The 24,910-nt window shown below is 36.5% G+C and overlaps 1 protein-coding gene across 3 annotated transcripts in view; it reads left to right on the top strand.

Annotated features, from left to right (window-relative positions):
* The window catches only part of LOC123542054 (ubiquitin carboxyl-terminal hydrolase 8-like), a 72,803-nt gene that overhangs the window by 37,865 nt on the left and 10,028 nt on the right, over window positions 1-24,910 (top strand). For all 3 annotated transcript variants that reach the window (XM_053531134.1, XM_053531132.1, XM_053531133.1), the window contains exons 4-18: window positions 221-306; window positions 941-1,092; window positions 2,709-2,883; window positions 3,216-3,378; window positions 4,453-4,600; window positions 6,346-6,976; window positions 8,766-8,855; window positions 11,826-11,973; window positions 12,597-12,698; window positions 14,149-14,256; window positions 15,659-15,827; window positions 17,388-17,528; window positions 18,150-18,327; window positions 19,656-19,716; window positions 23,891-24,021. In XM_053531134.1, the coding sequence (XP_053387109.1) occupies window positions 221-306; window positions 941-1,092; window positions 2,709-2,883; window positions 3,216-3,378; window positions 4,453-4,600; window positions 6,346-6,976; window positions 8,766-8,855; window positions 11,826-11,973; window positions 12,597-12,698; window positions 14,149-14,256; window positions 15,659-15,827; window positions 17,388-17,528; window positions 18,150-18,327; window positions 19,656-19,716; window positions 23,891-24,021 (2,483 nt within the window). The remainder of the gene's footprint in view (window positions 1-220; window positions 307-940; window positions 1,093-2,708; window positions 2,884-3,215; window positions 3,379-4,452; window positions 4,601-6,345; window positions 6,977-8,765; window positions 8,856-11,825; window positions 11,974-12,596; window positions 12,699-14,148; window positions 14,257-15,658; window positions 15,828-17,387; window positions 17,529-18,149; window positions 18,328-19,655; window positions 19,717-23,890; window positions 24,022-24,910) is intronic.

Genomic DNA, 24,910 nt, shown 5'->3' with positions numbered 1-24,910 from the left:
TTATTCGTGGGGGACTAATTTTCGTAGATTTCAGTGTTCAGTCAGTGCACAAAATTAAATGCGAACGAACAAGTAAAATTCCAGTGCATTTTATGTTCAAAAGTTGAAATCTACTTCATATCCCTACAAAATTGCTGTTTTGACCAAATCCACAAAATTTCATGCCCATGAAATTAAATGATTTCACAGTATAGTTATTGTGAGCTAAAAAATTTTGCAGGCATACTATGATGACTTGCTTGGAACCAAAAATCTTCTCACCTCCATAGACAAGGCTGAAGTGCTGTCAGGCAGTCTAAAAGAGAGGTAAAGCATGGTCACAATCTCAAGTACTTTCACTTTGAATCAAGAAGAAGATGATCAGGCAATATTAGATATCAAGAAATTTAATAATCAAGCTATGTATTTTGATAATGTTTATACACGTGTAATCAAGCTATTTTGATAATGTTTATACACGTGTAATCAAGCTATTTTGATAATGTTTATACACGTGTAATCAAGCTATTTTGATAATGTTTATACACGTGTAATGACTGTAATCAAGCAGTTTTAATCAAGCATCACTATCCTTATAATTACTGTATGGTTATATAATCATTTTTAAAATGCTCATATTGTTTTTGTTTGTAATATGGCTGCCTCATTGTTTTGTTGCAAATGTTAGTAATATTTATTTCTTGTGAATTCCTACTTTTAATATTAAAAATTTTGTTCTTCCAGTATTTCTCAAAAAGTTTGAATATTGATTAACATAGTACAAAGTATTATTGTATCTTTTCATTTTGATTACCTCCCTTTATGACTGTTATTGTATAAGTTCATGGGCAGTGTTGAAAATAGTGCTTTTTTCGACCATAAGATTATATAACTTGTATCTGGACAGCTGTTTCAGATATTTAAAACATAAAATTTTAAGTAAAATTGAAATTTTATCTAGATATGACCAGTTAGAGGCAGAGCATGTAGCTAGTAAACTATCCTCCCTGGATACAGTGGAAAAGAAGGTGGAAGATAAGGTTGAAGTAGATGCTAAACATAGTGATAAACAACCTCAGATCAAAACAGATGATAAAGAGCCCAAGCCTGAAGGTATTGTTTATTCTTGGTAAAATATTGTAAAGGTTGTTCTTCATGATCTGGGTAAAATGCTGTTAACCTTTACCATGTTACATATCTAAAATGGACTGGTCCATTTTTCAATTTGGGTAGTACCACTTATGATTAAAAGGGGATTTTACTGAAAATTCACTGACTGAATAGCAAACAGTGCAGACCATGATTAGACTGCACGGATGTGAAGGCTGGTCTTGGTCTGCACTGGTCGCAATGGCAAAATCACTTGCCACCAGCAGGCTAAAAGATTAGGGTAGTTTTGTATTAAAGTAATTTATCTTGATAAGTATACTAAAATGAAAACAAGAAACCAGCAATTTATCATGGTAACCTAACATGAAAAAACAGGAACCAGCATATGGAAATATTATACATGTTACAAAAAAAATGACAGCTCTTGTGTTAACTGATAGCAATAGCAATGTTACTACCCTACTGAAGATGAATTATAACAACATAAATATATTCTCACAAAATTTAACCATGTAGTGTCATAAAATTGCTTTCAGACTTTATGTTTGCAGATGCAAATGTCTAGAAATTAATCGTAATTGAGCCACGCCATGAGAAAACCAACATAGCGGGTTTGCGACCAGCATGAATCCAGACCAGCCTGCGCATCCGCTCAGTCTGGTCAGGATCCATGCTGTTCGCTTTCAAAGCCTATTGCCATTAGAGAAACTGTTAGCGAACAGCATGGATCCTGACCAGACTGCGCAGATGCGCAGGCTGGTCTGGATCCATGCTGGTCGCAAACCCATTATGCTGGTTTTCTCATGGCACGGCTCATATTATGTAACTTACATTTTATTCGAACATATAGTGTTTGAAAATACAATAGGCAGCTTCATTTAAAGCTGCATTGCTAATTAATAATCAGGTAGTGTATATTAGGATTTCTTACTATATTTACAATAATGGTGGGACTTGGGTGAATTATTCTCTTAAGGAATATACTTAAATCCAAAAGAACAGTCTTGTGGTATAACATGCAGCCAGTTCATAAGTACATAAGCATGAAGAAGACCAATCCATGTGTTATTACACGCAGCCAGTCCATAAGTACATTTATAACCACCAAGAAAACCAGTCTAGGTTTTATTACATCCACTGAGTGCTAATATATGCTATTCATTACGGAACCAGTCAAGAAGACCAGTCCAGGTGTAATTACATGCACTCAACTTAATTATGCTATTCATTACGGAACCAGTCCAGGGGTAATTACATGCACTCAACTTAATTATGCTATTCATTACAGAACTAGTCCAGAAGACCAGCCCAGGTGTAATTGCATGCACTCAACTTGTTTATGCTATTCATTATAGAACTAGTCCAGAAGACCAGTCCAGGTGTAATTACATGCACTCAACTTATGCTATTCATTACAGAACTGGTCCAGAAAACCAGTCCTGGTGTCATTACATGCACTCAACTTGTTTTTGCTATTCATTACAGAACTAGTCCAGAAAACCAGTCCTGGTGTAATTACATGCACTCAACTTGTTTTTGCTATTCATTATGGAACCAGTCAAAAAGACCAGTCCAGGTGTTATTACATGCACTCAACTTAATTATGCTGTTCATTACAGAACCAGTCAAGAAGACCAGTCCAGGTGTTATTTCATGCAGTACATTGTTTGACCTGTTTGAAGACAGAGATGCTCAAGTTATTATCATGGATGTAAGGCCAATGGAGGAGTTTCAAGAAACTAGAATAAACCACAAAAATATCATCAACGTCCCTGCTGAGGCTATAAAGCCAGGGTGAGTTTTCGGCGTTTTCAGTTTGTCCAAAGTGGTTCAGTGACGACTTGTGAATGAAAATAGTTTGAACCTGTGTCGTACCCTACCATAATTTTTTAACTGTAGCAGGTGCACAGTTTTAATTCCATACCTCAAATTTTTTACTAATGTAAATAAGATGAGAAACCAAAATTTTTAGTCTATATAACCTGTACTGTTGGCAAAGAAAAACTTAAAATAAAGAAAAAAGTTTAAGTTATGTCATTTTGTACATTTCCATAGGTGGGAAAGTGATAGAGGCATATAAATGTGACATCGTGATTATTTCTATCTTGATAACTATGTTTTTGTAGAACAACTGTAACATACATAGAGAAAGCATTACCAATGGACTCCTTGTCGCTATGGAAACAGCGAGGTAACATTGATCATATTATCCTTCTAGACTGGAACTCGAGCATAGACAAGGTGAAAATAGGCACCAGTCTACAGACTCTGAAGGATGCGTTATATAAGGTATATCAGATACATTTATCATTTAGTGTACGCTAAGACAGCTTTGTGAAAATATTGAATTGTCTCCCTTATCAGTGGCAATATATTTTGGTATCACTGGAAACAGACAAATATCTCTGCCCTGTGCTGCACTCTAAGACAGCCTCACACATTTAAACTGGAATGACACAGACGTGTAATTCATATAGTGTGGTAGGGAGGTTCAAAGAAACTTTTTTATATTTTCCATTTTATGACTGTGATATATTGTCTGTGAGTTTAATTTGATTTGAGCCGTGCCATGAGAAAACCAACATAGTGGCTTTGCGGCCAGCATGGATCCAGACCAGCCTGCGCATCCGCGCAGTCTGGTCAGGCCCCATGCTGTTCGCTTTAAAAGCCTACTGGAATTGGAGAAACTGTTAGCGAATGGCATGGATCCTGACCAGACTGCGCGGATGCGCAGGCTAGTCTGGATCCATGCTGGTCGCAAACACACTATGTTGGTTTTCTCATGGTGAGGCACATTTTTCATTGAGTATGTTTACAATATCGTCTAGTAAGTGGCATGTTCTCACTTGAGAAAAATACTGGAAAGACTGTAATTTTCCTGTGGCTAAGATTTTCCTATTTATAAATTCAGAATATATATACACCAGACGAGTTAAAATATTTGCGACGTGGTCAACTTACGAATTATGTAGAATTATTATTTTCACATTACAAACTTCCATTTATATAGTATATTTCCCCAAGTTTGCCATACATGTATATCATGAATATTTTACCACATGCTGCAGTTTTAAAAATAGCAATTGTTGAGTCTTGTGAATATATTTATGAAATGTTATTTATAGCTTCAACATGCCATGAAATATTCTAGACTAAGTTTGAATTGTATTACAATCATTTTCACAGCACAAACTTTTCCACTCATGCAGTATATTACCCCAAGTTTGCCATATGTGGTGAATATTTTACCACATGTCAGTTCCAGTTGAAGGTAAAGCAATTGTTATGCCTTAATTAGCCTTGTGAAAAAAGTGATGAAAGCAGTTTGTTTAAGTATTCTAGTGTGAATTTATATTATTTCAGTATGACTCCACAGTGATAATCAAAAGCGAGCCACTGATTCTGGACGGTGGCTACGAGCAGTGGATGCTTCAGTACCCAACAAAATGTGTGAACCCTGTGTTTGATAAACTGAAAAAACCTGTGGTTAGTTCAACCCAGGATTCTCTCAGTAAGTATTTTAGAAGTTTTTTTTAAAGCACAAGTTGTGTTATTGGATAAAGCACCTGTCATATTATTGGATAAAGCACCTGTCATATTATTGGATAAATAAAGCACCTGTCATATTATTGGATAAATAAAGCACCTAAAGCACCTGTCATATTATTGGATAAATAAAGCACCTGTCATATTATTGGATAGAGCACTATTGTATTTCAGGTTAATTTGATAAAAGGTATCCTGTTCACTGCTTTCCCTATTCCTGAAGGCAAAATTATCTCAGCACTGCATAGCCTTTCTCTTAAGGCAAAACTTTGTGATTGAAAAACTGAAATGCTTGCATTGAAAAGCCATTTCCTGTAGATTTGGTACTAATTTCCATCTTTTTATTGACACTGATATTCATATACATGGCAACACACATTCAAAGAAAAGCATGGATATTATTAGTTACACTGCTTGTTGGTGACAGGATACGGGATATACGCTGTCGAGGAAATCTATATCAGGCAAGAGAGACCGCATATATCCTGGATCCTGTCACCAACAAGCTGTGTAACGATTTTATCTTGCTGACTACCCTTTACTTACATGCTATAATCAACAAATTTTGTAAATTAACAAAGCTACTTACAGTGCAGACTGGAATCCTACAATCATTTGTTTGGTCATCACATTTTGTTTATAGTTGATTTACACCAGCCATAAAATGCACAATGACCTGTGTTTTCGTTAAATCACAAAACACAAAAGCTCATTTACACAGGTTATGAACTGGTTTAGATCAGAAACGGTAAAAAACTTCTTGTTCAGTCCCTTCGAAAGTTACCGGATATCACAATGTCATAAATGTCTTGATACTTTGGCTTTCATCCCGTTTCCTGTTAATCATTTATCTTGCACGTAGATTAAATGATCCTAAAACAAACTGCTGAGTAACAGATATGTCAATTCCTTTATTTCACGGTGATTTAACTTCTAAAACAAGATTTCAACTTCTGTGTATCCCAGGCCCTACAGAGTTATTCCGCTTTTACGGCTAACTTTTGTCAAACTTCATGAGCCTCAACTTAAGTAGAATGAAATAGGCAAGAAAACACAAAATTTACTCTCGGAAACAATACTATCGCTGGAGCTAATAAATAATCTGACTTGATTTAATTACGCCAGAAGTGTGGCAGCCATTTTGTTTTAATCAAAATTCATATCTGAAATATACTAGCAGGATATGGAATATATCCTGTCTCCACGTGACGTCTATTGACCAATAGAAATGCAAGAAACTTGTAGGAGGCAAGATAATAAATATACTGTGTTATCTGTAACAGAAGTAATTATGGAGCACAAATTCTTAAATTTCTTAAGTATGCAATCAAGTATGAAAGTTGTACATTATAGTAATCCATAATAGAGTTGAAGTCTTGTTTTTAGCTCGACTATTCGAAGAATAGGGGAGCTATCCTACTCGCCCCGTCGTCGGCGTGAGCATGAGCATCACACAAATGTTAAAGTTTGCGTACCATTCCAAATATTTTCAAAGTCCATTGAGATATTGCTTTGATGTTTTGCATACTTATTTACCATCATGACCCCAGTCTGTAAAAAGGAGGAGGCAACTCTATGATACTGTATTGAAACTCGATAGATATTTAGACATTTAGCATGTTTAGGGTATACTCCTGCTTCTGGGACACCAATTTGAATTGGCTCTTGCCCATATGGTAGATTCTTTTATGATTATATTTTGTATTTCAGTGGATTTCGATTACCCTGATTTTGATGAAACTTTTATGGAACCTAAACCAGCCAAGACCAGCTCAATAGAATCATCTAACTCATCATCTTCATTGAGCAGTGCAAGTTCAGTGATGAATGGTGATATTTCTGGCAATTTGCCAAGAATTGATAGATCTACTAAACCTAAAATAGACAGGTCTACAAAATCAAATGTAACAACTACACAAGTGAATGCTAACAAGTCATTTTCTAGTTCATTGTATCCAGATGTCAGGGCTGTGAGTAAGCCAGGAAACAGTTTATATAGTGAAACAAATGAGGCTGGTTCCAAAAGTATTGACTCAAGTTTTAGAAATACAGATTCCAGGGCTGAATCAGTCACAGCTGGTGGTTCTAGGGCCACTTCCCAGGATATCAAAAACAGTTCAACTTTAGCAGCGCAGTCTACTGAGATTTCAGATGAATTGAAAGCTCTGGAACAACAGAAAAAACAGAAAATGGAGGAGATAAGAAAGCTTCAGGAGAATTATGAAAAGATTGAAGCGGAATCACGAGCTAGAATGGAACAGATGGCTTCGGAAGAGAAGAAACTGTCGGATCTTGAAGAATTGAAGAGAAAACAGCAGACAGATGTCGCTGACTTAATGAGGTTTGTGTCATGTACTACTTGTTGTTTTGGGCTGTATGTAATGGCAGAAAAGTTTCTTTGAAATTGATGAATTTCTTTTGTACACTGAACAAAAAATTTCTTTGTTGGTAAGTACAGTAATGAGGTATGTGTCATATAAATTTTGGTTGTTTTGGGTTGTTTCTCATGGCAGAAAAGTTTCTTTCAAATTGATGAATTTCTTTTGTACACTGAACAAAAATTTCTTTGTTGGTAAGTACAGTAATGAGGTATGTGTCATATAAATTTTGGTTGTTTTGGGTTGTTTCTCATGGCAGAAAAGTTTCTTTCAAATTGATGAATTTCTTTTGTACACTGAAACAAAATTTCTTTGTTGGTAAGTACAGTAATGAGGTATGTGTCATATAAATTTTGGTTGTTTTGGGTTGTTTCTCATGGCAGAAAAGTTTCTTTCAAATTGATGAATTTCTTTTGTACACTGAACAAAAATTTCTTTGTTGGTAAGTACAGTAATGAGGTATGTGTCATATAAATTTTGGTTGTTTTGGGTTGTTTCTCATGGCAGAAAAGTTTCTTTCAAATTGATGAATTTCTTTTGTACACTGAACAAAAGTTTCATTTTTTTGTTAATACGGTCTTAACTATATCTTCTACATGTTGTTTATAATCATTTATAGCGCTGTTCTTTAGTAGCGTAAAGATATCACTCAAAAGCGTGTTCTTCCACTTGTTAACTTACATGTAAGTATTTCAAAGATACCATCTGAAAACAACAGGTACCTTTTGGTTTTATATGTTTGAATTCTTGGTTCATTGTGATGTTCTCAGTAGCAATTGACTGATGGCAGTTTGTTTTAATGCATTCCTATTCCATCCCTGATCTATGCGAAGAAGTTGTTTCTTGTTTGTGGAGTACACATAATGTTGAGGAATCCAGGAAAGTTGCTAAGGTTTAATGACTACCATATGTTAAAGAAATACTTTTGAAACATGGTGTTAATTGTTTTTAAACGCAATAAAATAAACATATTTTTGAAGACAGCTGCCTTGATAGCCTAGTGCTAGAGCGTCCGCTTCGAGTGCAGGATGTCGAGGGTATGATCCCCGACCCCATCATTCTAAAGACGTGAAATTTATGGTGAAAAATGGTACCAGTAGCTCTCTTGCTTGGCGCTCAGCATTAAAAGTGAACCTGGCCTCTTCTACCATACCCTTGTGGCAATAGATTCCATTATGAATAAGGTGTCAAGAGTGATTAATATAAGCTGTAGAACTTAAAGCAGCATGCCTCCAGATTTGGCTAAAAAATAATCTTTCCTTCAAATTGAAGTTTGGTCATATGAACATTAGAATATGAATTTTTGTCTCTAAAATATTTTAAAAGTTCCAGATCAAGAAAAAATATGACAGCGCCGGGAATCAAACCCTGGACCGCTGCGGCAATAAAGACATTTTCCTGTCATCGTAACCAACAGTGCTATAGCTTAAGTAGTGAATAATGATCGCAAAATGCAGATATTTATAAAAGCGAGACAGTTTACCTGGAGTAAAAGCATGAAAAAACAGCAAATTCTCATGGGTTTCCGTAACATAAAGTTTATCAGTAATTAAGTTTTAAAGCCTTCTTAAGAAATATAGCATTTAATTCAAGATATCTAAAAAAAATTTATTTTTGTTGTCGAACGATCTTGAGGCATGCTGCTTTAACAATCGACCTAAAATGAATTATGTATAAACTATAACTAAGACAACTTCTTTGTCATTATGAAAAAAGGTTGTGATATTTACCTTGAACTTTAACCTTTCCCAGGATGAAGAAGAATCTGCATAGTAACATGGCAGAGGAAAAACAGCATGTTCAACAACAACAACAACAGAAAGAACAGGAAGAAAGTAACAGGTGAGGCCTTTTTTTCCCAACAGTCTGAAAATGCCACCAAATACGGCCGAGTTAGGAAAATATCATTACATTGGGAAAAGTTGAAACTCTTTATAAAGATAATTTTTAGATATTTGTTGAATGGCATTTTAATAAATGAGCAACTGTAACTTTTATATAACACTATCCCTAACCCTAAGAATTGAAACCTTACAGAGAAACAAAACAGTTGTACAACAAGCTAACAATTATTTAGGAATATTTAGACTAAGCTCAGAATTAGGAAAAACCATACTTTCTTGCTTTGGGAATGCCTCCTTTTACTGGAAGTAGCTTTATAAGGGAAAAAGGTATTATAAACATATATGCAGATATAAAAGCATTACACATGTATAAGATGTCAAGTTAATTTAACACCATGCTAAATTTCAATAATGGACTGGTCCATCTTCCATTTTGGGCAATACCATTTATCATTTTGAAGGGATGTTTACTGAAAATTTACTGACTGAATAGTGAACAGTGCAGACCATGATCAGACTTCATGGATGTGCAGGCTGATCTTGGTCTGCACTGGTCGCAAAGGAAACACTTTTTGTCACCCGCAGGGGTAAAGGTTAAGTAATATTTTCTCCAGTTTGTTTCTATGTCTCCTGGACTAGTATTGATGCAGTTGGCATTTCTTCAGCTGATCAAACTGGAGACTTGCCAGTAAGGTAAATTTGTTCCTTGCCCCAAGAGTATGTCACTATGAGCTTTTGCCTGCCCAGAGAACTTTAAGAATAAAGACAGATTAACAAAAACGAAAAAAAGAAAAATTGGATATAATTGGAAAAAAACGGATTGGTTTATTTTGTCCATGCACCCACTTATACTGAATTGTTAAAACTGTAAAACAGAAAGTCTCACATTTTTATACGCCCGTTTGAAAAACGGGACGTATTATGGGAACGCCCCTGGCGGGCGGGCGGGTGGGCAGGCGGGCGGCGTCCACAGACCTTGTCCAGAGCATATCTTCTACATGCATGAAGGGATTTTGATGAAACTTGGCACAGTTGTTCACCATCATGAGACGGAGTGTCATGCGCAAGAACCAGGTCCCTAGGTCTAAGGTCAAGGTCACACTTAGAGGTCAAAGGTCAAATTCAAGAATGACTTTGTCCGGAGCATATCTTCTTCATGCATAGAGGGATTTTGATGAAAGTTGGCACAATTGTTCATCATCATGAGAAGGAGTGTCATGCGCAAGAAACAGGTCCCTAGGTCTAAGGTCAAGGTCACACTTAGAGGTCAAAGGATACAAGAATGAAAACTTTGTCCGGAGCATTTCTTCTTCATGCATAGAGGGATTTTGATATAACTTGGCACAAATGTTCACCACCATGAGGCGGAGTGTCTTGCACAAGAACCAGGTCTCTAGGTCTAAGGTCAAGGTCACACTTAGAGGTCAAAGGATACAAGAATGAAAACCTTGTCCGGAGCATGTCTTCTTCATGCATAGAAGGATTTTGATATAACTTGGCACAAATGTTAACCACCACGAGACATAGTGTCATGCGCAAGAACCGGGTCCCTAGATCTAAGGTCAAGGTCACACTTAGAGGCCAAAATCAGATACAAGAATGACTTTGTCCGAAGCATTTCTTCTTCATGCATGGAGGGATTTTGATGTAACTTGACACAATTATACACCATCATGAGACGAAGTGTCATGCGCAGTTCCCTTCTTTCGAATTACTTCCCTTTGTTGTTACTATAAATAGCTTATATTGTAACTTTTTCATTACTAGTCATAGGGAAAAATCGAGACCACTTTTCTGTAGTACAATATGCATGCTACATCCAATTTTGAGGTGTATTTTGACCAGTCTCTACCTGGTAAAGATTTTTGTGAGGACTTACAATTTTTTTTTTTTTTTTTTTTTTTTTTTTTTTTTTTTTTTTTTTTTTTTTTTTTTTTAAGATTAACTTCCCTTAGTTGTTACTATAAATAAGGAAGTGGCTATTCTTACGGTCCCGTAGGAATAGCCTCGCAGGCTATTCTTACGGCTCTCCCGTAAGAATAGTGAAAAGCCCGCAGGTGTCTATTCCTACGGCTCTCCCTTACAAATTATGAAAAGTCCGCAGGTGGTTATCGATTTCCCCTAGTATAACACATTTTGTTACATTTAATTGCTTTCCTTTGCCTTTGTTACATAAACAAACACCTTTAAAACAACGAATTTAACGTACTGTAGTGTAAAATATTTATTTTTAACTGAAATTTTCAAAAAAAAAAAAATGAAATTTGTATTCTTGTCTTCTAAATAAATCAGAAAAAGATTGTTGGTTGTACAGATGTAGATGTAAATACATACGTCATTAATATTGAAAACACTTAAAATATTGACCAAGTTTTTTCAAGTATGGGCCTTTCAAGTAAACTAATTAGAGAATTATTGATATATGTTTCGTGTATATACACGCAAAATTTTCACTCCGTACAAATCTATTACCACTCTAAACATATTTATCACACATGTCATTTTTGGAATAGTTGAAAATATATAACAGTTGAATGACTGCCGAAGGAATAGACATCTGCGGGCTTTTCACTATTCTTACGGGAGAGCCGTAAGAATAGCCTGCGAGGCTATTCCTACGGGACCGTAAGAATAGCCACTTATATTGTAACTTTTTTATAATTGACCGTAGGGAAAAACCAAGACCACTTTTCTGTGGTACAACATAGATGTTACTTTCCAATTTTAGGTGTATTTTAAGGTATCTCTACCTGGTAAGGAGTTTTTTTGTGGACTTAGAAAAACAAAACACTTAGTTATTATTAAACAACCACAAAGTTAAAATTCCATTTGCAAATACAGGTGCTAGAGTAAAGAAATTTGCTGTGACGGGCGTATATTGTGACATTCTTGCACTCTTGTTATCATGTGGTTTAGATAATTGAATGAACTAATTTCTAAGCTCTTTTCTTTCTAAATTTAATAACAGGAGAGAAGAGCTAGAGCAGTTGACAAGAGCTGAAGAAGAAAAGAGAAGACGACAAGAGGAAGTGAACCGATTGAGGATGGATAGAAAGAAGAAGGAAGAAGACAGATTACAAAATGAAAGAAAAATGAGAGAAGAAAAAGAATTACAGGTAATTTAAAGTTATTCTTTTAGCAGCTACATTTAGCTGTGTCAAACTTACAGGTTCAGTTGGCTGAAAATATTTACACAGAATAAGATAATAAGTCTATATCTGGCATTTGAGAAAGGACAAAGTATTGCAAACTGACAACAGACACTGATTAACAAAAATCTGACACTAAATGGCCATGAAATCTGACACTAAAAGCTGAAAACTAACGTTTAAGAACTGAAATCTGACAATCACCACGAAATCTGATACTAAAAACAGAAAAAAAGACCCTAAATGACTGAAATCTGACACTAAATGTTCATGAAATCTGACACTAAAAATATGAAAACTGACACTAATTTACTATGAAAATTGATACTAAATGGCCATGAAATCTGACACTAAAAGCTGAAAACTCTTGTGCTGAATTTGTTCCTCATTTCAGTGCTTGAGATGTGCCTTTTTTTTTCAAGACATTTGTTCCTAAATTTTATATGACTATTTTGCAAAGTACACCTGCTAATAAGTTTAGAACAAAACCCATGGTCACAAAATACAAATTTTGAGGGTTTGAACAGAAAGTTGTTGTACTGGATAACTTAATTAAATAAAGGATGAGTAACTGAAAGTTTTCTCATTAGGATGCCAGGGAGAGAGCAAGACAGGAAGAGGAACAACGTAAGAAAGATGTCACCGCAGCAGAGGAACGAGCCCGTCAAGTGAAGGCAGAAGAGGACAGAAAGGTGAACATTTGATTTAGAGTTTTGAAATTGTTTTGTTTTGAGGTTAAATGTCTTGTTTCAGTAATACACAACAGTCGGTTAACCTTATCTGTTCATTGATATCTTATCAGTGTAGGCTTGTTCTTCAAATAACAACAGACAACCTCCATGTATGAGCCAGAGGGGGACAAACCAGAAGGGGACTGCCTCGATAGCCCAGAAATAGACCATCTGCTTCAAGTGCATGGGGTCCTGGGTTCACTCCCCTGCTGCTTCGTACCAAAGACATGAAAAATGGTACCAATAGCTCTCTCTTGCATTTCGCTCAGCATTGAAAGAGAAACTGGCCTCTTCTCTCATACCCTCGTTGCAATGGATTCCATCAGGAATGAGGTGTCGAGAGTGATTAATATAAGTTTTAACTTCCTTCACAATCGGCCTAAAATGAATTATGTATAAACTAAGCTGAGGGGGAGGAAGATTTGACCTTAGATATAGTTTTCTTTAGTCATAGCTGAAATGTGTGCATCGTTGGGAATTTTGACACATGGTCTCATGCTTGGAGGTTTTATGCTCAATCAGGTGAGCAAACTGGAAGGGCTTACCAAGTTTTAACAGATGCATGATTCTGTTCTTGGATTGCCTATAAAGGGTGGAATTAGAATACAATCTTGGGATTCCTGTTTAACACACAAACACTGGTCAGCACTGCATGAAGCTGGCCTTGAGCGTAGTAAGAATAGGTTGTTAGGTCTTTTATTGCAATGAACATAAGACAAAACAGAGTCATATTAACTCATAAAGACTAATGTCCGTATTATAAATTGTATCTACAAGTTACAGAAATCATTTGGGTTGGTTGCTCTTCTTACTTTCATGTGACTGAGACATTTTTGTTTTTTGCCATTGCCATCTGCCCATCTGCATTTACCTTGTCCATGCTTCATCTCCAAAACCTTGGGTCAGATTACAGTCAAACTTCACAGGAGTGATTGGTATAAATCCTAGCTGTGCATATTATCAGCATAGTACTCGGCGTGCTTAGATTATTTTTAACTCCTTTGTTGGCGTCCATACCTGCATCACAAAAAATTTTGCATGTTGCATGTAGCTTAAAAACTACTGTAAAATCACTTAATTTCGTGGGCATGAAATTTCGTGGTTTTGGTCTAAACGGCAATTTCGTGGGGATATGAATTCGTGGATTTCAACTTCTGAACATAAAATAATTGGGAATTTCACATGTTCGTTGGGATTAAATTTCGTGGATTGACTCAACCACGAAATCCACGAAAATTAGTCCCCCACGAATATTAATGATTTCACAGTACAATGCCAAATGCTTTCAAACTTTACACATATTTGTAGCATCATGAGATGATCTCAGAGGGCAAGTCGCACAACTCTAGCTTTTAATTTTGTCAAAATTCTGCGCCCTTTTATCAGTATGATTTTCTTTCCAACAATGTAGGCAGCAGAAAAATCCCAAATTGAAGAACGACTTCAGATGGAAAGAGAACTTGCAGCTAAAATGGAAAAAGAAAGGCTGGCAGCACTGGAAGAAAAACGTAAACAGCAGGTATGACACTGTTTCTATGTTACTAACTACCTTACCTTATAAGATACATAAAAGGTTCATGGACTTATCTGTGTGCCCGCCTGCACCTGGGGAAATGTTCAGAGGAGGCTGCATGTGTCATCATTCTCCATACAACTTGAAATTTGAGTTAGGGGTCCTGTAATTACACTCAGCAGTTTCCATGATATTATATTTTCTTACTAAAAGCAATTCTTATTCGGCACCATAGGCAAAACCAGAAAATTGCTTTTTCATAATTGCTGAAAGTGCAAAGTGAGAATACAAAATTGAATGGAAAATCCTGGTTATCACTACAGGTTTACTACCTTCAAACTCCCAAAAATACACTAACAAAATTTTTTGTTTTATGTAGACCTGTATATACAGTTACAGAACAACCGTTGTCACCATTTGCAGGCTTATGTTCTTATATTTCATTTTATGCTGTCACTTGCAGTATTTTCGACCCGATATCAGGGTGCCGTATATCTTTCTTGATATACCGTCAGTTGACACCTGACCAGTGATATACGGTCAGTTGATCATGTGACCTTATGACCGAACTAAGAAAATGAGTGGTCAAATAATGAGTTTTTATTATAAAATGAAGAAGTTATTGCGATTTTGTTGTTGATTACGTCATTATATAAGTGACGTCATTATGAATATGTCTTGACGTCATTAAAACGGTTGTCGCACACTTATTTTTGTAAAATAAATTGCCAAATATCGGAAAATGAAGTAATGACAAGATAAATAGAATAATAGGTAAGTGCCTAAGATGGAGAAAGTTTATCTGGCTCGGCTCCGGACTTTATCAGGTTCGCCTTCGGCTCACCAGATAACTTCCTCCACCTCGCCAAATAAACTTTCTCATCTACGGCACTGACCTATTATACTCTATGAAACATTTGCTTTAAGATTGAATGAATGTATTCAATGAATTCTACTAAGCAGGCAGCCAATTGAGCAACACAGTCTTGTTGCTTACAGACAGGTGGCTGGTTAAGACAACTTGAAATTAAAACTAAAAGTCAATTTGGGAAGTTAGCTGACTGTCTGCTTAAAACAAGTGGCTGTTTAACACAGGTGACTGATAAGCTAGGTTCAAGAGTTCGAAATTTTAAAAAGTCAGAATTTTCGTTATTATATGCTTTGCTATAGTATGGAGTTTTGTGTTTTGGAATTGAAAAGTGTGAAATTTGATTTCGTTGGCATGAAATTTTGTGGTTTGACTGAATCAAGAGGATATAAATTCATGGATTTTGACCTTTGAATATAAAATGAATAAGAATTGTACAGGTTTATTGGAATTGACTACTGTGGATTGATTCTATCAAGAAATCCATGAAAATAGGTCCCCCACAAATATTTATGATTTTATGGTATATTTTACTTCTAGGCTGAACTAGATAGACTTGAAGCGGAAAGGAGAGAAAAACTGAGACTGGAGAAAGAAAGAGCAGAAAAGGAAAGACTGGATAGAGAGAAGAGAGAAAGGGACGAAGAAGATAGAAAGAGAGCTGAGGAAGCAAAGAGAGTTGCTGATGAAAAGCTGCGGTTGATGAACGGTAAGTTCATACAGTATGTCAGAGGATTGCTGTTTCAATAAATTGGTGTGATCTGACGTTTACTGTTACAAATTTTTATGCCCCCGAAGGGAGGCATATTAGTTTTCAACTGTCTGTCCGTTCGTTAGTTAGTTTGTTCGTTCGTTCGTCACAACGTTAACTTTTTGCATTAAAGGCACTTTACTCGCGAACCACAGCACCCAGGTTAGGTTAACTGCCCGCCGTTACATGACTGAGATACAGTTGAAAAACGGCGTTAAACCCTAAACAAACAAAACAAATAAAACTTTAGGGTGGAAACCTCAGATTTTCCCTTGTCCATCAGTATGTCAGTCTATCCTTCTGTTTGTCAGACATTGTGTTGTGCATATCTAAAAGAAATATTTGACCTAGACAGGATTGAGACGTTTTAATTGGGATTTCACACAATCAAACCAAATAATAGTCAGGATTTATGTCTAGAATTAGTCAAAAATGTGCCTGCAGTGACATGAGGTTGTAAACTGCCCGCCGTTAGATAAAATCTGGAAAGTAGATCCCTCGGAAGCACCCAGATAAAAGCAAACAGTGAAAATTGCAGACTCTGTTTGAATGAATCTGTTCATGAGCAGTAATGGAAAATGCAACAATGCCCACGCCCTCTTGCATCGTCTTATGCAGTATTCAATTTTCAAATCTAAATGAGCTTAAATCAGTGATCCCGAAGGACCAGAAAATATAACAACACCGAGATGAAGTTGAGGCAATAACTGAAATCCTTTGAAAACACAAAACTAACAAAACATTTGGGTCTAGTATACCATTAAAACTTTTCTTAATTTTCAGATTCAGGGTTTTTTCTGGCTAATTTGGGAACATAGCCTATACCTCTAAAATTGACGTGTAAATGTTCCAAATTGGGAAATATTTAGTCCCATAGGATATAGTAAGGATGTGTTTAAGCACTTTCTTATACCCTTGTTTCACATTGTAGAACCTCTTTAACATACTTCCATTACAAATTTGTATATAATTTGGTCATTTTTTGTGCAATTTTGATGAAAATGTTTTCAGAATGTAGATTGGGAATTTTTGCACTCATTTTGGGAAAAATACATACTTTTTGGTATTGGGAATATAGCCGAATAACGGCTATAAAAACGGCCGAAAAAAAACCCCTGAGATTAACAAAATCTTTATTTGGAACACGTGTCTTACCAATCATGAACGGACTCAGTCAAACGTAGTCTTCTTCTATTCTACTTAACTAAATTTTTTGTGGAGCCCTCTTGCGGTGAGCTCGACATAGTCGCCACTTTTGGTGTATGTGCGTCCGTGTGTGCGTCCATTCGAATTTGTCCGGACCATAGCTTTGACATGCATGGACCATGGTAGGATTTTGATTTAACTTGGCATGATTGTTCACCATTATAAGAAGAAGTGTCTTGCACAAGAACCAGGTCCCTAGGTCTGAGGTCAAGGTCACACTTACAGGTGGTGGGCTCGACATTCTGTCTGTGGGCATACTTGTATTAATTATGATTTTTTAGAAATAACTGTCATTTTCTCTTTCTGTTGTAGAGGCCAAATCCAAAGCCAAGCTTATACCGTCACCAAATCTTCAGAAAGGTTGGGAAAAACAGCTGGATCCAAGCACTAACAGATATTTCTATATAAACCATCATGATGGGACAACACAATGGGAGCCACCTAATCTACCAGGTTAGTAAAGGGGCCTCTGTGGCTGGGTGGTTAAGGTCACTGACTTTGAATGACTTGCCCCTCACCGATATGTGTTTTAGCTGCACTCTGTGCGTTGAATTTTTCATGTGTGTGAGCCTTCCAGCTAGCTTACATAAGGTTGGTAGTTCTACCCAGGACTGGTGTTGTCCTATGATGAAATAATGCACGGAGAGGCACCTGGGGTCTTTCTCCATTATGAAAGCTTGAAACTCGCCATACGACCTAAATTTTGTTGTTGAGACATTAAAACCACCAACAAAAAAGAGGTTAGTATAAAAAGAAACTTACACATGGTACTACCTTTTTTGGAGCCAGGAAATGTATGTTGAACAAAAGATGTCAATATATTCAACCATTTAATTAAACCGTTTAGAATTAGATAAGTTTCAGAACCATTGTTGATTTGTTTTCAGAAAATGATTGATCTTTCAATTGCTGAAAAAATTATATCAGAATACCATATACATTTTACACCACATATATATAAAAATATATGCCTGAAAAAAGACTCAGAGACAAATGTACAAAAGCTTGAAAGCTTCTTTTGGAATCCATAGATATACATTTATCATTATATGTGACTGTGAATTTACTCTTCAGGTGAAGGTAAGGGAGGGACATATGTAACAAGACTAAAAGACGAGCCTTCCACACTGAAGTCAGGCCTTAAAAGGTCAAATTCTTCACCAAACATTGCAAAGATGATGGAAGATGAATCAAAACTTCCACAGAGAAAAGCGCCACCTTCTGTTGACAGGGGAAATAAGCCAGTTAAGAGGTAGATATAGAACAGTGTTCAGAGTTTTTTTTTATGCCCTCACTTTGGGGGGTGGGGGCATATAGATTTGCCCTTGTCAGTCCGTCCGAGAATGTTGTGTCATGCCTAGCTCCAAAAATATTTGACGTAGAGTCACAAAACTTTACAGGAGTGTTGGTCAGCATGTGTAGTTGTGCACCTGGGGTTTCGCTTCTGGATTCATTCAGTCATGCAGGAGTTATGGCCCCTGACTTTGTAAAAATTGGTCATTTTAGTGTTGTGTCGTGCGTAGCTCCAAAAGTATTTGATGTAGAGTCACAAAACGCTACAGGAATGTTGATCAGCATGTGTAGTTGTGCACCTGGGGTTTCGCGTCCGGATTCATCCAGTCATATAGGCGTTAATGGCCCCTGACTTAGTAAAAAATTGGTAATTTTAATGTTGTGTCGCGCATAGCTCTTAAAGTATTTAACCTAGAGTCACCAAAGTTTACAGGAATGTTGGCCAGCATGTGCAGTTGTGCACCTGGGGTTTCGCGTCCGGATTCATTTAGTGTAGGAGTTATGGCCCCTGACTTAGTTAAAAATTGGTCATTTTAATGTTGTGTTGTGCGTAGCTCCAAAAGTATTTGACATAGAGTCACCAAAGTTTACAGGAATGTTAGTCAGCATGTGCAGTTGTGCACCTTGGGGTTTTGTGCCCGGATTCATTCAGTATTGTAGGCGTTATGGCCCCTTACCTAGGAAAAAATAGTCATTTTAATGTCATGTAGTGGGGGCATCTGTGTCCATGGACACATTTCTAGTTCATTTTGAAGAAGGATATAATATGTGTGTACATTACGTAACGATATGATAAAAGACATTGTGTATGAAAATCATTCGTCCTTTACCTCTGATTCATGTAGGAAAGTTGATAATTAGTGTGGTGAACAGATTTTGTACTGGTACAGAATCCAGGAACACTGGTAAGGGTATCTGTCTGCTGTTACCTAACTGAAATACTGTTGAAAAATGGTGTTAAACCTAAAACAAACAAATCCACCATAAAAAACTGGAAAAGTCGCCATATGACCTATTATTGTGCCCCCCCCACAACACCACCACAAAAAACAATAGCAAAATAAAACCATGGCAAATTTTAGTAAGTCTACATTGTATAACACAAACGAATGACAAATATGTTTAGATTTATAGAACTTTAAAATTTATATCAAGGAAATGTGCACAGGCTGATAATAAATTCAGTTCAATCGTCTTTTAGCATAGGCTGAAAACTGCTGTACAAACAGTATTAATACCATCAAATTCTTTTTTGATTAATGTTTTTGACTGGTTTACATTTTTCAGACAGATGCCTGTTGCTCTGCCAGCTAAGAGAAGAGATTTGAACCCAGTCTATGGAAATGTGGTAAGTTCTGCAGCAAGACAGGAATGACATGTTGTTAAATTTTAAGTCTGCTTGTTAAGGCAGTTATGCATATTTGTTTAGTCTGATGTGTGATTGTATGATAACATTATTTTATTCAGAAAATTTAGAATAAAATCTGGTAGTCATTACAGTCGACATTGTATTAAGAGACCACCTAAGGGACTGCTAAGAAGTGGTCTCTTAATGGAATGGTCTTTTAATGAATTTCAGCCAGATGAAAAGGAAAGTTATAAGCTCACCTGTCACAAAGTGACAAGGTGAGCTTTTGTGATCGCGCGGCGTCCGTCGTCCGTCGTCCGTCCGTGCGTGCGTGCGTCCGTAAACTTTTGCTTGTGACCACTCTAGAGGTCACATTTTTCATGGGATCTTTATGAAAATTGGTCAGAATGTTCACCTTGATGATATCTAGGTCAAGTTCGAAACTGGGTCATGTGCCATCAAAAACTAGGTCAGAAGGTCTAAAAATAGAAAAACCTTGTGACCTCTCTAGAGGCCATATATTTCACAAGATCTTCATGAAAATTTGTCAGAATGTTCACCTTGATGATATCTAGGTCAAGTTCGAAACTGGGTCATGTGGGGTCAAAAACTAGGTCAGTAGGTCTAAAAATAGAAAAACATTGTGACCTCTCTAGAGGCCATATTTTTCATGAGATCTTCATGAATATTGGTCAGAATGTTCACCTTGATGATATCTAGGTCAAGTTCGAAACTGGGTCATGTGGGGTCAAAAACTAGGTCAGTAGGTCTTAAAATAGAAAAACCTTGTGACCTCTCTAGAGGCCATATTTTTCATGAGATCTTCATGAATATTGGTCAGAATGTTCACCTTGATGATATCTAGGTCAAGTTTGAAACTGGGTCACATGGGGTCAAAAACTAGGTCATTAGGTCTAAAAATAGAAAAACCTTGTGACCTCTCTAGAGGCCATATTTCTCAATGGATCTTCATGAAAATTGGTCAGAATGTTCAGCTTGATGATATCTAGGTCAAGTTCGAAACTGGGTCACGTGGGGGTAAAAACTAGGTCAGTAGATCTAAAAATAGAAAAACCTTGTGACCTCTCTTGAGGCCATATTTTTCATGAGATCTTCATGAATATTGGTGAGAATGTTCACCTTGATGATATCTAGGTCAAGTTCGATACTGGGTCATGTGGGATCAAAAACTAGGTCAGTAGGTCTGAAAATAGAAAAACCTTGTGACCTCTCTAGAGGCCATATTTCTCAATGGATCTTCATGAAAATTGGTCAGAATGTTCACCTTGATGATATCTAGGTCAAGTTCGAAACTGGGTCATGTGCCATCAAAAACTAGGTCAGAAGGTCTAAAAATAGAAAAACCTTGTGACCTCTCTAGAGGCCATATTTCTCAATGGATCTTCATGAAAATTGGTCAGAATGTTCACCTTGATGATATCTAGGTCAAGTTCGAAACTGGGTCACGTGTGGTCAAAAACTAGGTCAGTAGGTCTAAAAATAGAAAAACCTTGTGACCTCTCTAGAGGCCATATTTTTCAATGGATCTTCATGAAAATTGGTCAGAATGTTAACCTTGATGATATCTAGATCAAGTTTGAAACTGGGTCACGTGGGGTTAAAAACTAGGTCGGTAGATCTAAAAATAGAAAAACCTTGTGACCTCTCTAGAGGCCATATTTTTTATGAGATCTTCATGAATATTGGTCAGAAGGTTCATCTTGATGATATCTAGGTCAGGTTTGAAACTGGGTCACGTGGGGTCAAAAACTAGGTCAGTAGGTCTAAAAATAGAAAAACCTTGTGACCTCTCTAGAGGCCATATTTCTCTATGGATCTTCATGAAAATTGGTGAGACTGTTCAGCTTGATGATATCTAGGTCAGGTTCGTAACTGGGTCATGTGCTGTCAAAAACTAGGTCAGTAGGTCGAAAAATAGAAAAACCTTGTGACCTCTCTAGAGGCCATATTTTTCACGAGATCTTCATGAAAATTGGTGAGAATGTTCACCTTGATGATATCTAGGTCAAGTTTGAAAGTGGGTCACGTGCCTTCAAAAACTAGGTCATTAGGTCAAATAATAGAAAAACCTTGTGACCTCTCTAGAGGCCATATTTTTCAATGGATCTTCATGAAAATTGGTCAGAATTTTTTATCTTGATGATATCTATGTCACATGTGCTGAAAAACTAGGTCACTTTGTCAAATAATAGAAATAATGATGTCATACTCAGTTCAACACTGGGTCATGTGGGGATAGGTGAGCGATTCAGGACCATCATGGTCCTCTTGTTTTTAACTGTTAATGTAACTGTATTTATTATGAACAGATATGTATGGTTTCCAAATCTGTTTTAACATCGAGAACAATTTTCCAAGTCCACAAACTGTGCAAATATGGCTAGATTGTTTGTCAGTTTGACTGATACAAACGTTAATTGCATTCAGTAACGTGCAAAACGTACTCGCTAATTACACAGATGAAGAAATGTCCGGTAGAATTTTGGTACCCGGTCGCTTAATAGATACTTTTGTCAAATATTTTACCTGTCGGGACTACATTAATGTGGTCGCTAATCGTTTAATAGAAAAGTCGCTTAATGGAATGAATTTATATACTAAAAACGTTCGGGAGGGATCTTGACTGGTCGTTTAATACAAAAATCGCTTAATAGAGGTGGTCGCAAGTACGATGTCGACTGTATATGGGAAGCATAAACATTGCTGGGAATCTCGTTATTCCCAGACTAAGTGTTAAACAGTCATGCTGCTGTCTGTCTTAATGTTAATTTTGAAAATGGAGAGGTTCCATTACTGCTCATGAACAGACTCAATCAAACCGAGTCTGCAAGTTTCACTGTTTGCCTTGTTCTTGGTGCTTCCGAGGGATCTACTTTCCAGATTTTATTTAATGTAAAATATACAGCAATGTAAGGACTCTAGTTGATATTTGGTGAGTTGTTAAAAGTCAAGCATAATTATAGACCTTTACATTTTATTTTTCCAAGCGAAAAATATGTAAATCTGCAGGGAGAAAAAGTTACATTAAAATCTGCATTGTCTGAGCTTGATATTGTGTGGCTTTTGCTGAAATAGCTGTGTCATGTTGGAATGAATTTGTGGATTTTGAAGTAAGATGTAAATTATAGTATAATGATTTTACTTGTTTATTGGGATTTTGATTTTGTGCTTTTACATAACCACAGAAATTAGTCCCCTGTGACCATGTGGCCAAGTTTTAAACTTTACATAGATTTTATAGAGACAAAATTTAGTCCCATGTGAAAAATAATGTTTTAACAGTTTGATTGTGAATATTTGTTTGCATTTAATTTATTGGATTGTCGCAGCCTGAAAATACACAAAAAAAAATAGTCCACGATGAATATCAGTATTTTCACAGAAACAGAACCATTGGTTAAAATAGGTTATAATGGAGTGGTTAGGGTCACTGATTTGGAGTAACGTTTCTGTCAATGCTATGGAGTAACGTTTCTGTCAATGCTATAGGGTAACGTTTCTGTCAATGCTATGGAGTAACGTTTCTGTCAATGCTATAGGGTAACGTTTCTGTCAATGCTATAGGGTAACGTTTCTGTCAATGCTATGGAGTTACGTTTCTGTCAATGCTATAGGGTAACGTTTCTGTAAGTACTGTGGGTTCAGAACTTAGCAATTGCTTTCATGTGAAAAAGCTGTCCGGCTGGCTCACAGAAGGTCAGTGGTTCTAACCAGGTGTCTGCCTATACCTGATATACTGTGTGGAGGGGCATGTTGGGTTCTTTCTCCACCATTAAAGTTGGAAAGTGTCCATATGGTATATACTGTAAAATCATTAACGTAAGTATGGAACTAATGTTCATAGACATCATACTTGTCTCAGTCCATGCAGTTTAATCATGTAAAATAAATAAATTTCCAGTTCTTTTAATTTAACCAAGTCTCCAAATATTTCCATGAAATAGCTGTTTTTGCCAAAACCATGAAATTTCATGCCCACGAAAATAAACTATTTTTAGAGTATTGTATAAGTATGACTATAAAATGGAACAAAAATGGATTTTATATGTCGAAATAGATAGCAGGAACAAAGTTTTTACCATATACACAGCTGGAAATTGACGTATAAATGACTGAGGTATTAGTTTAAAGTGATATATACAATATATTTCAGGGTTGTGCGTTGACAGGTTTACGTAACCTTGGTAACACATGCTACATGAACAGCACTATCCAGTGTCTGAACAATACATCACCTCTAGTAACATACCTTCTCACAGACTTGTACCTTTACGATATTAATAGGTAAGTTTCCAGATTTTCCTCGAAGATGTTTTTAACATGAAATGAACATACATTAATGCTGTTCTAGCATAAAACCTGTAAAAACTACATGTAATTAATGAATATATTGCCCCTCAACATCATAAAATTTCCTTGAAATGCGCGGGAATGTTTGCATTGTTTTTTTCGGAATCATTTTCCTTTGAATTACCTGTTTTGGGGCTGTTAAATGTAAGTGCTGTGCCATGGAACAAGCATATATAAGGTGTTTTAACAACATGCGAGTGCGAGAATTTCTTTGTTAACACGTTTTCTCTTTTGTTTAAACACCCATGAAAAGTGACAAGAATAGCAGTTTTATGCTAGAATATGTTTTTGCATGTCAGACTGGAGTTTCTGGTATTTTCACCTGCACTAGAAAGCCTCACATGCTGTACGACATTGTAATAAATTCCATTTAATATGAAATAGATTCATGTATGAGTTTTTTACCTGGAATAAAAAAAGCAACCGTGATATTTGCATTTTGTTTCATATAGGAAAGTTCTCGATTCAAAAAAGTTATTATACAAGAAATACATGTGAGCCGTGCCATGAGAAAACCAACATAGTGGCTTTGCGACCAGCATGGATCCAGACCAGTCTGCGTATCTGCCCAGTCTGGTCAGGATCCATGCTGTTCGCTTTCAGAGTCTATTGCAATTAGAGAAACTGTTAGGGAACAGCATGGATCCTGACCAGACTGCACGGGTGCACAGACTGGTCTGGATCCATGCTGGTCACAAAGCCAATATGCTGGTTTTCTCATGGCGGGGCTCATGTATGTCATCTTAAGGCTACAGCAATAAAAACCATGCTGGAACTGGTATGTTTTTGTTCAAGTATGATTCATCAAGATATCATTCTGTTT

This window comes from Mercenaria mercenaria, chromosome 19, assembly GCF_021730395.1.
Source record: "Mercenaria mercenaria strain notata chromosome 19, MADL_Memer_1, whole genome shotgun sequence".
NCBI lineage: Eukaryota > Metazoa > Mollusca > Bivalvia > Venerida > Veneridae > Mercenaria > Mercenaria mercenaria.
This window is presented reverse-complemented; position numbering and strand designations above follow the sequence as displayed.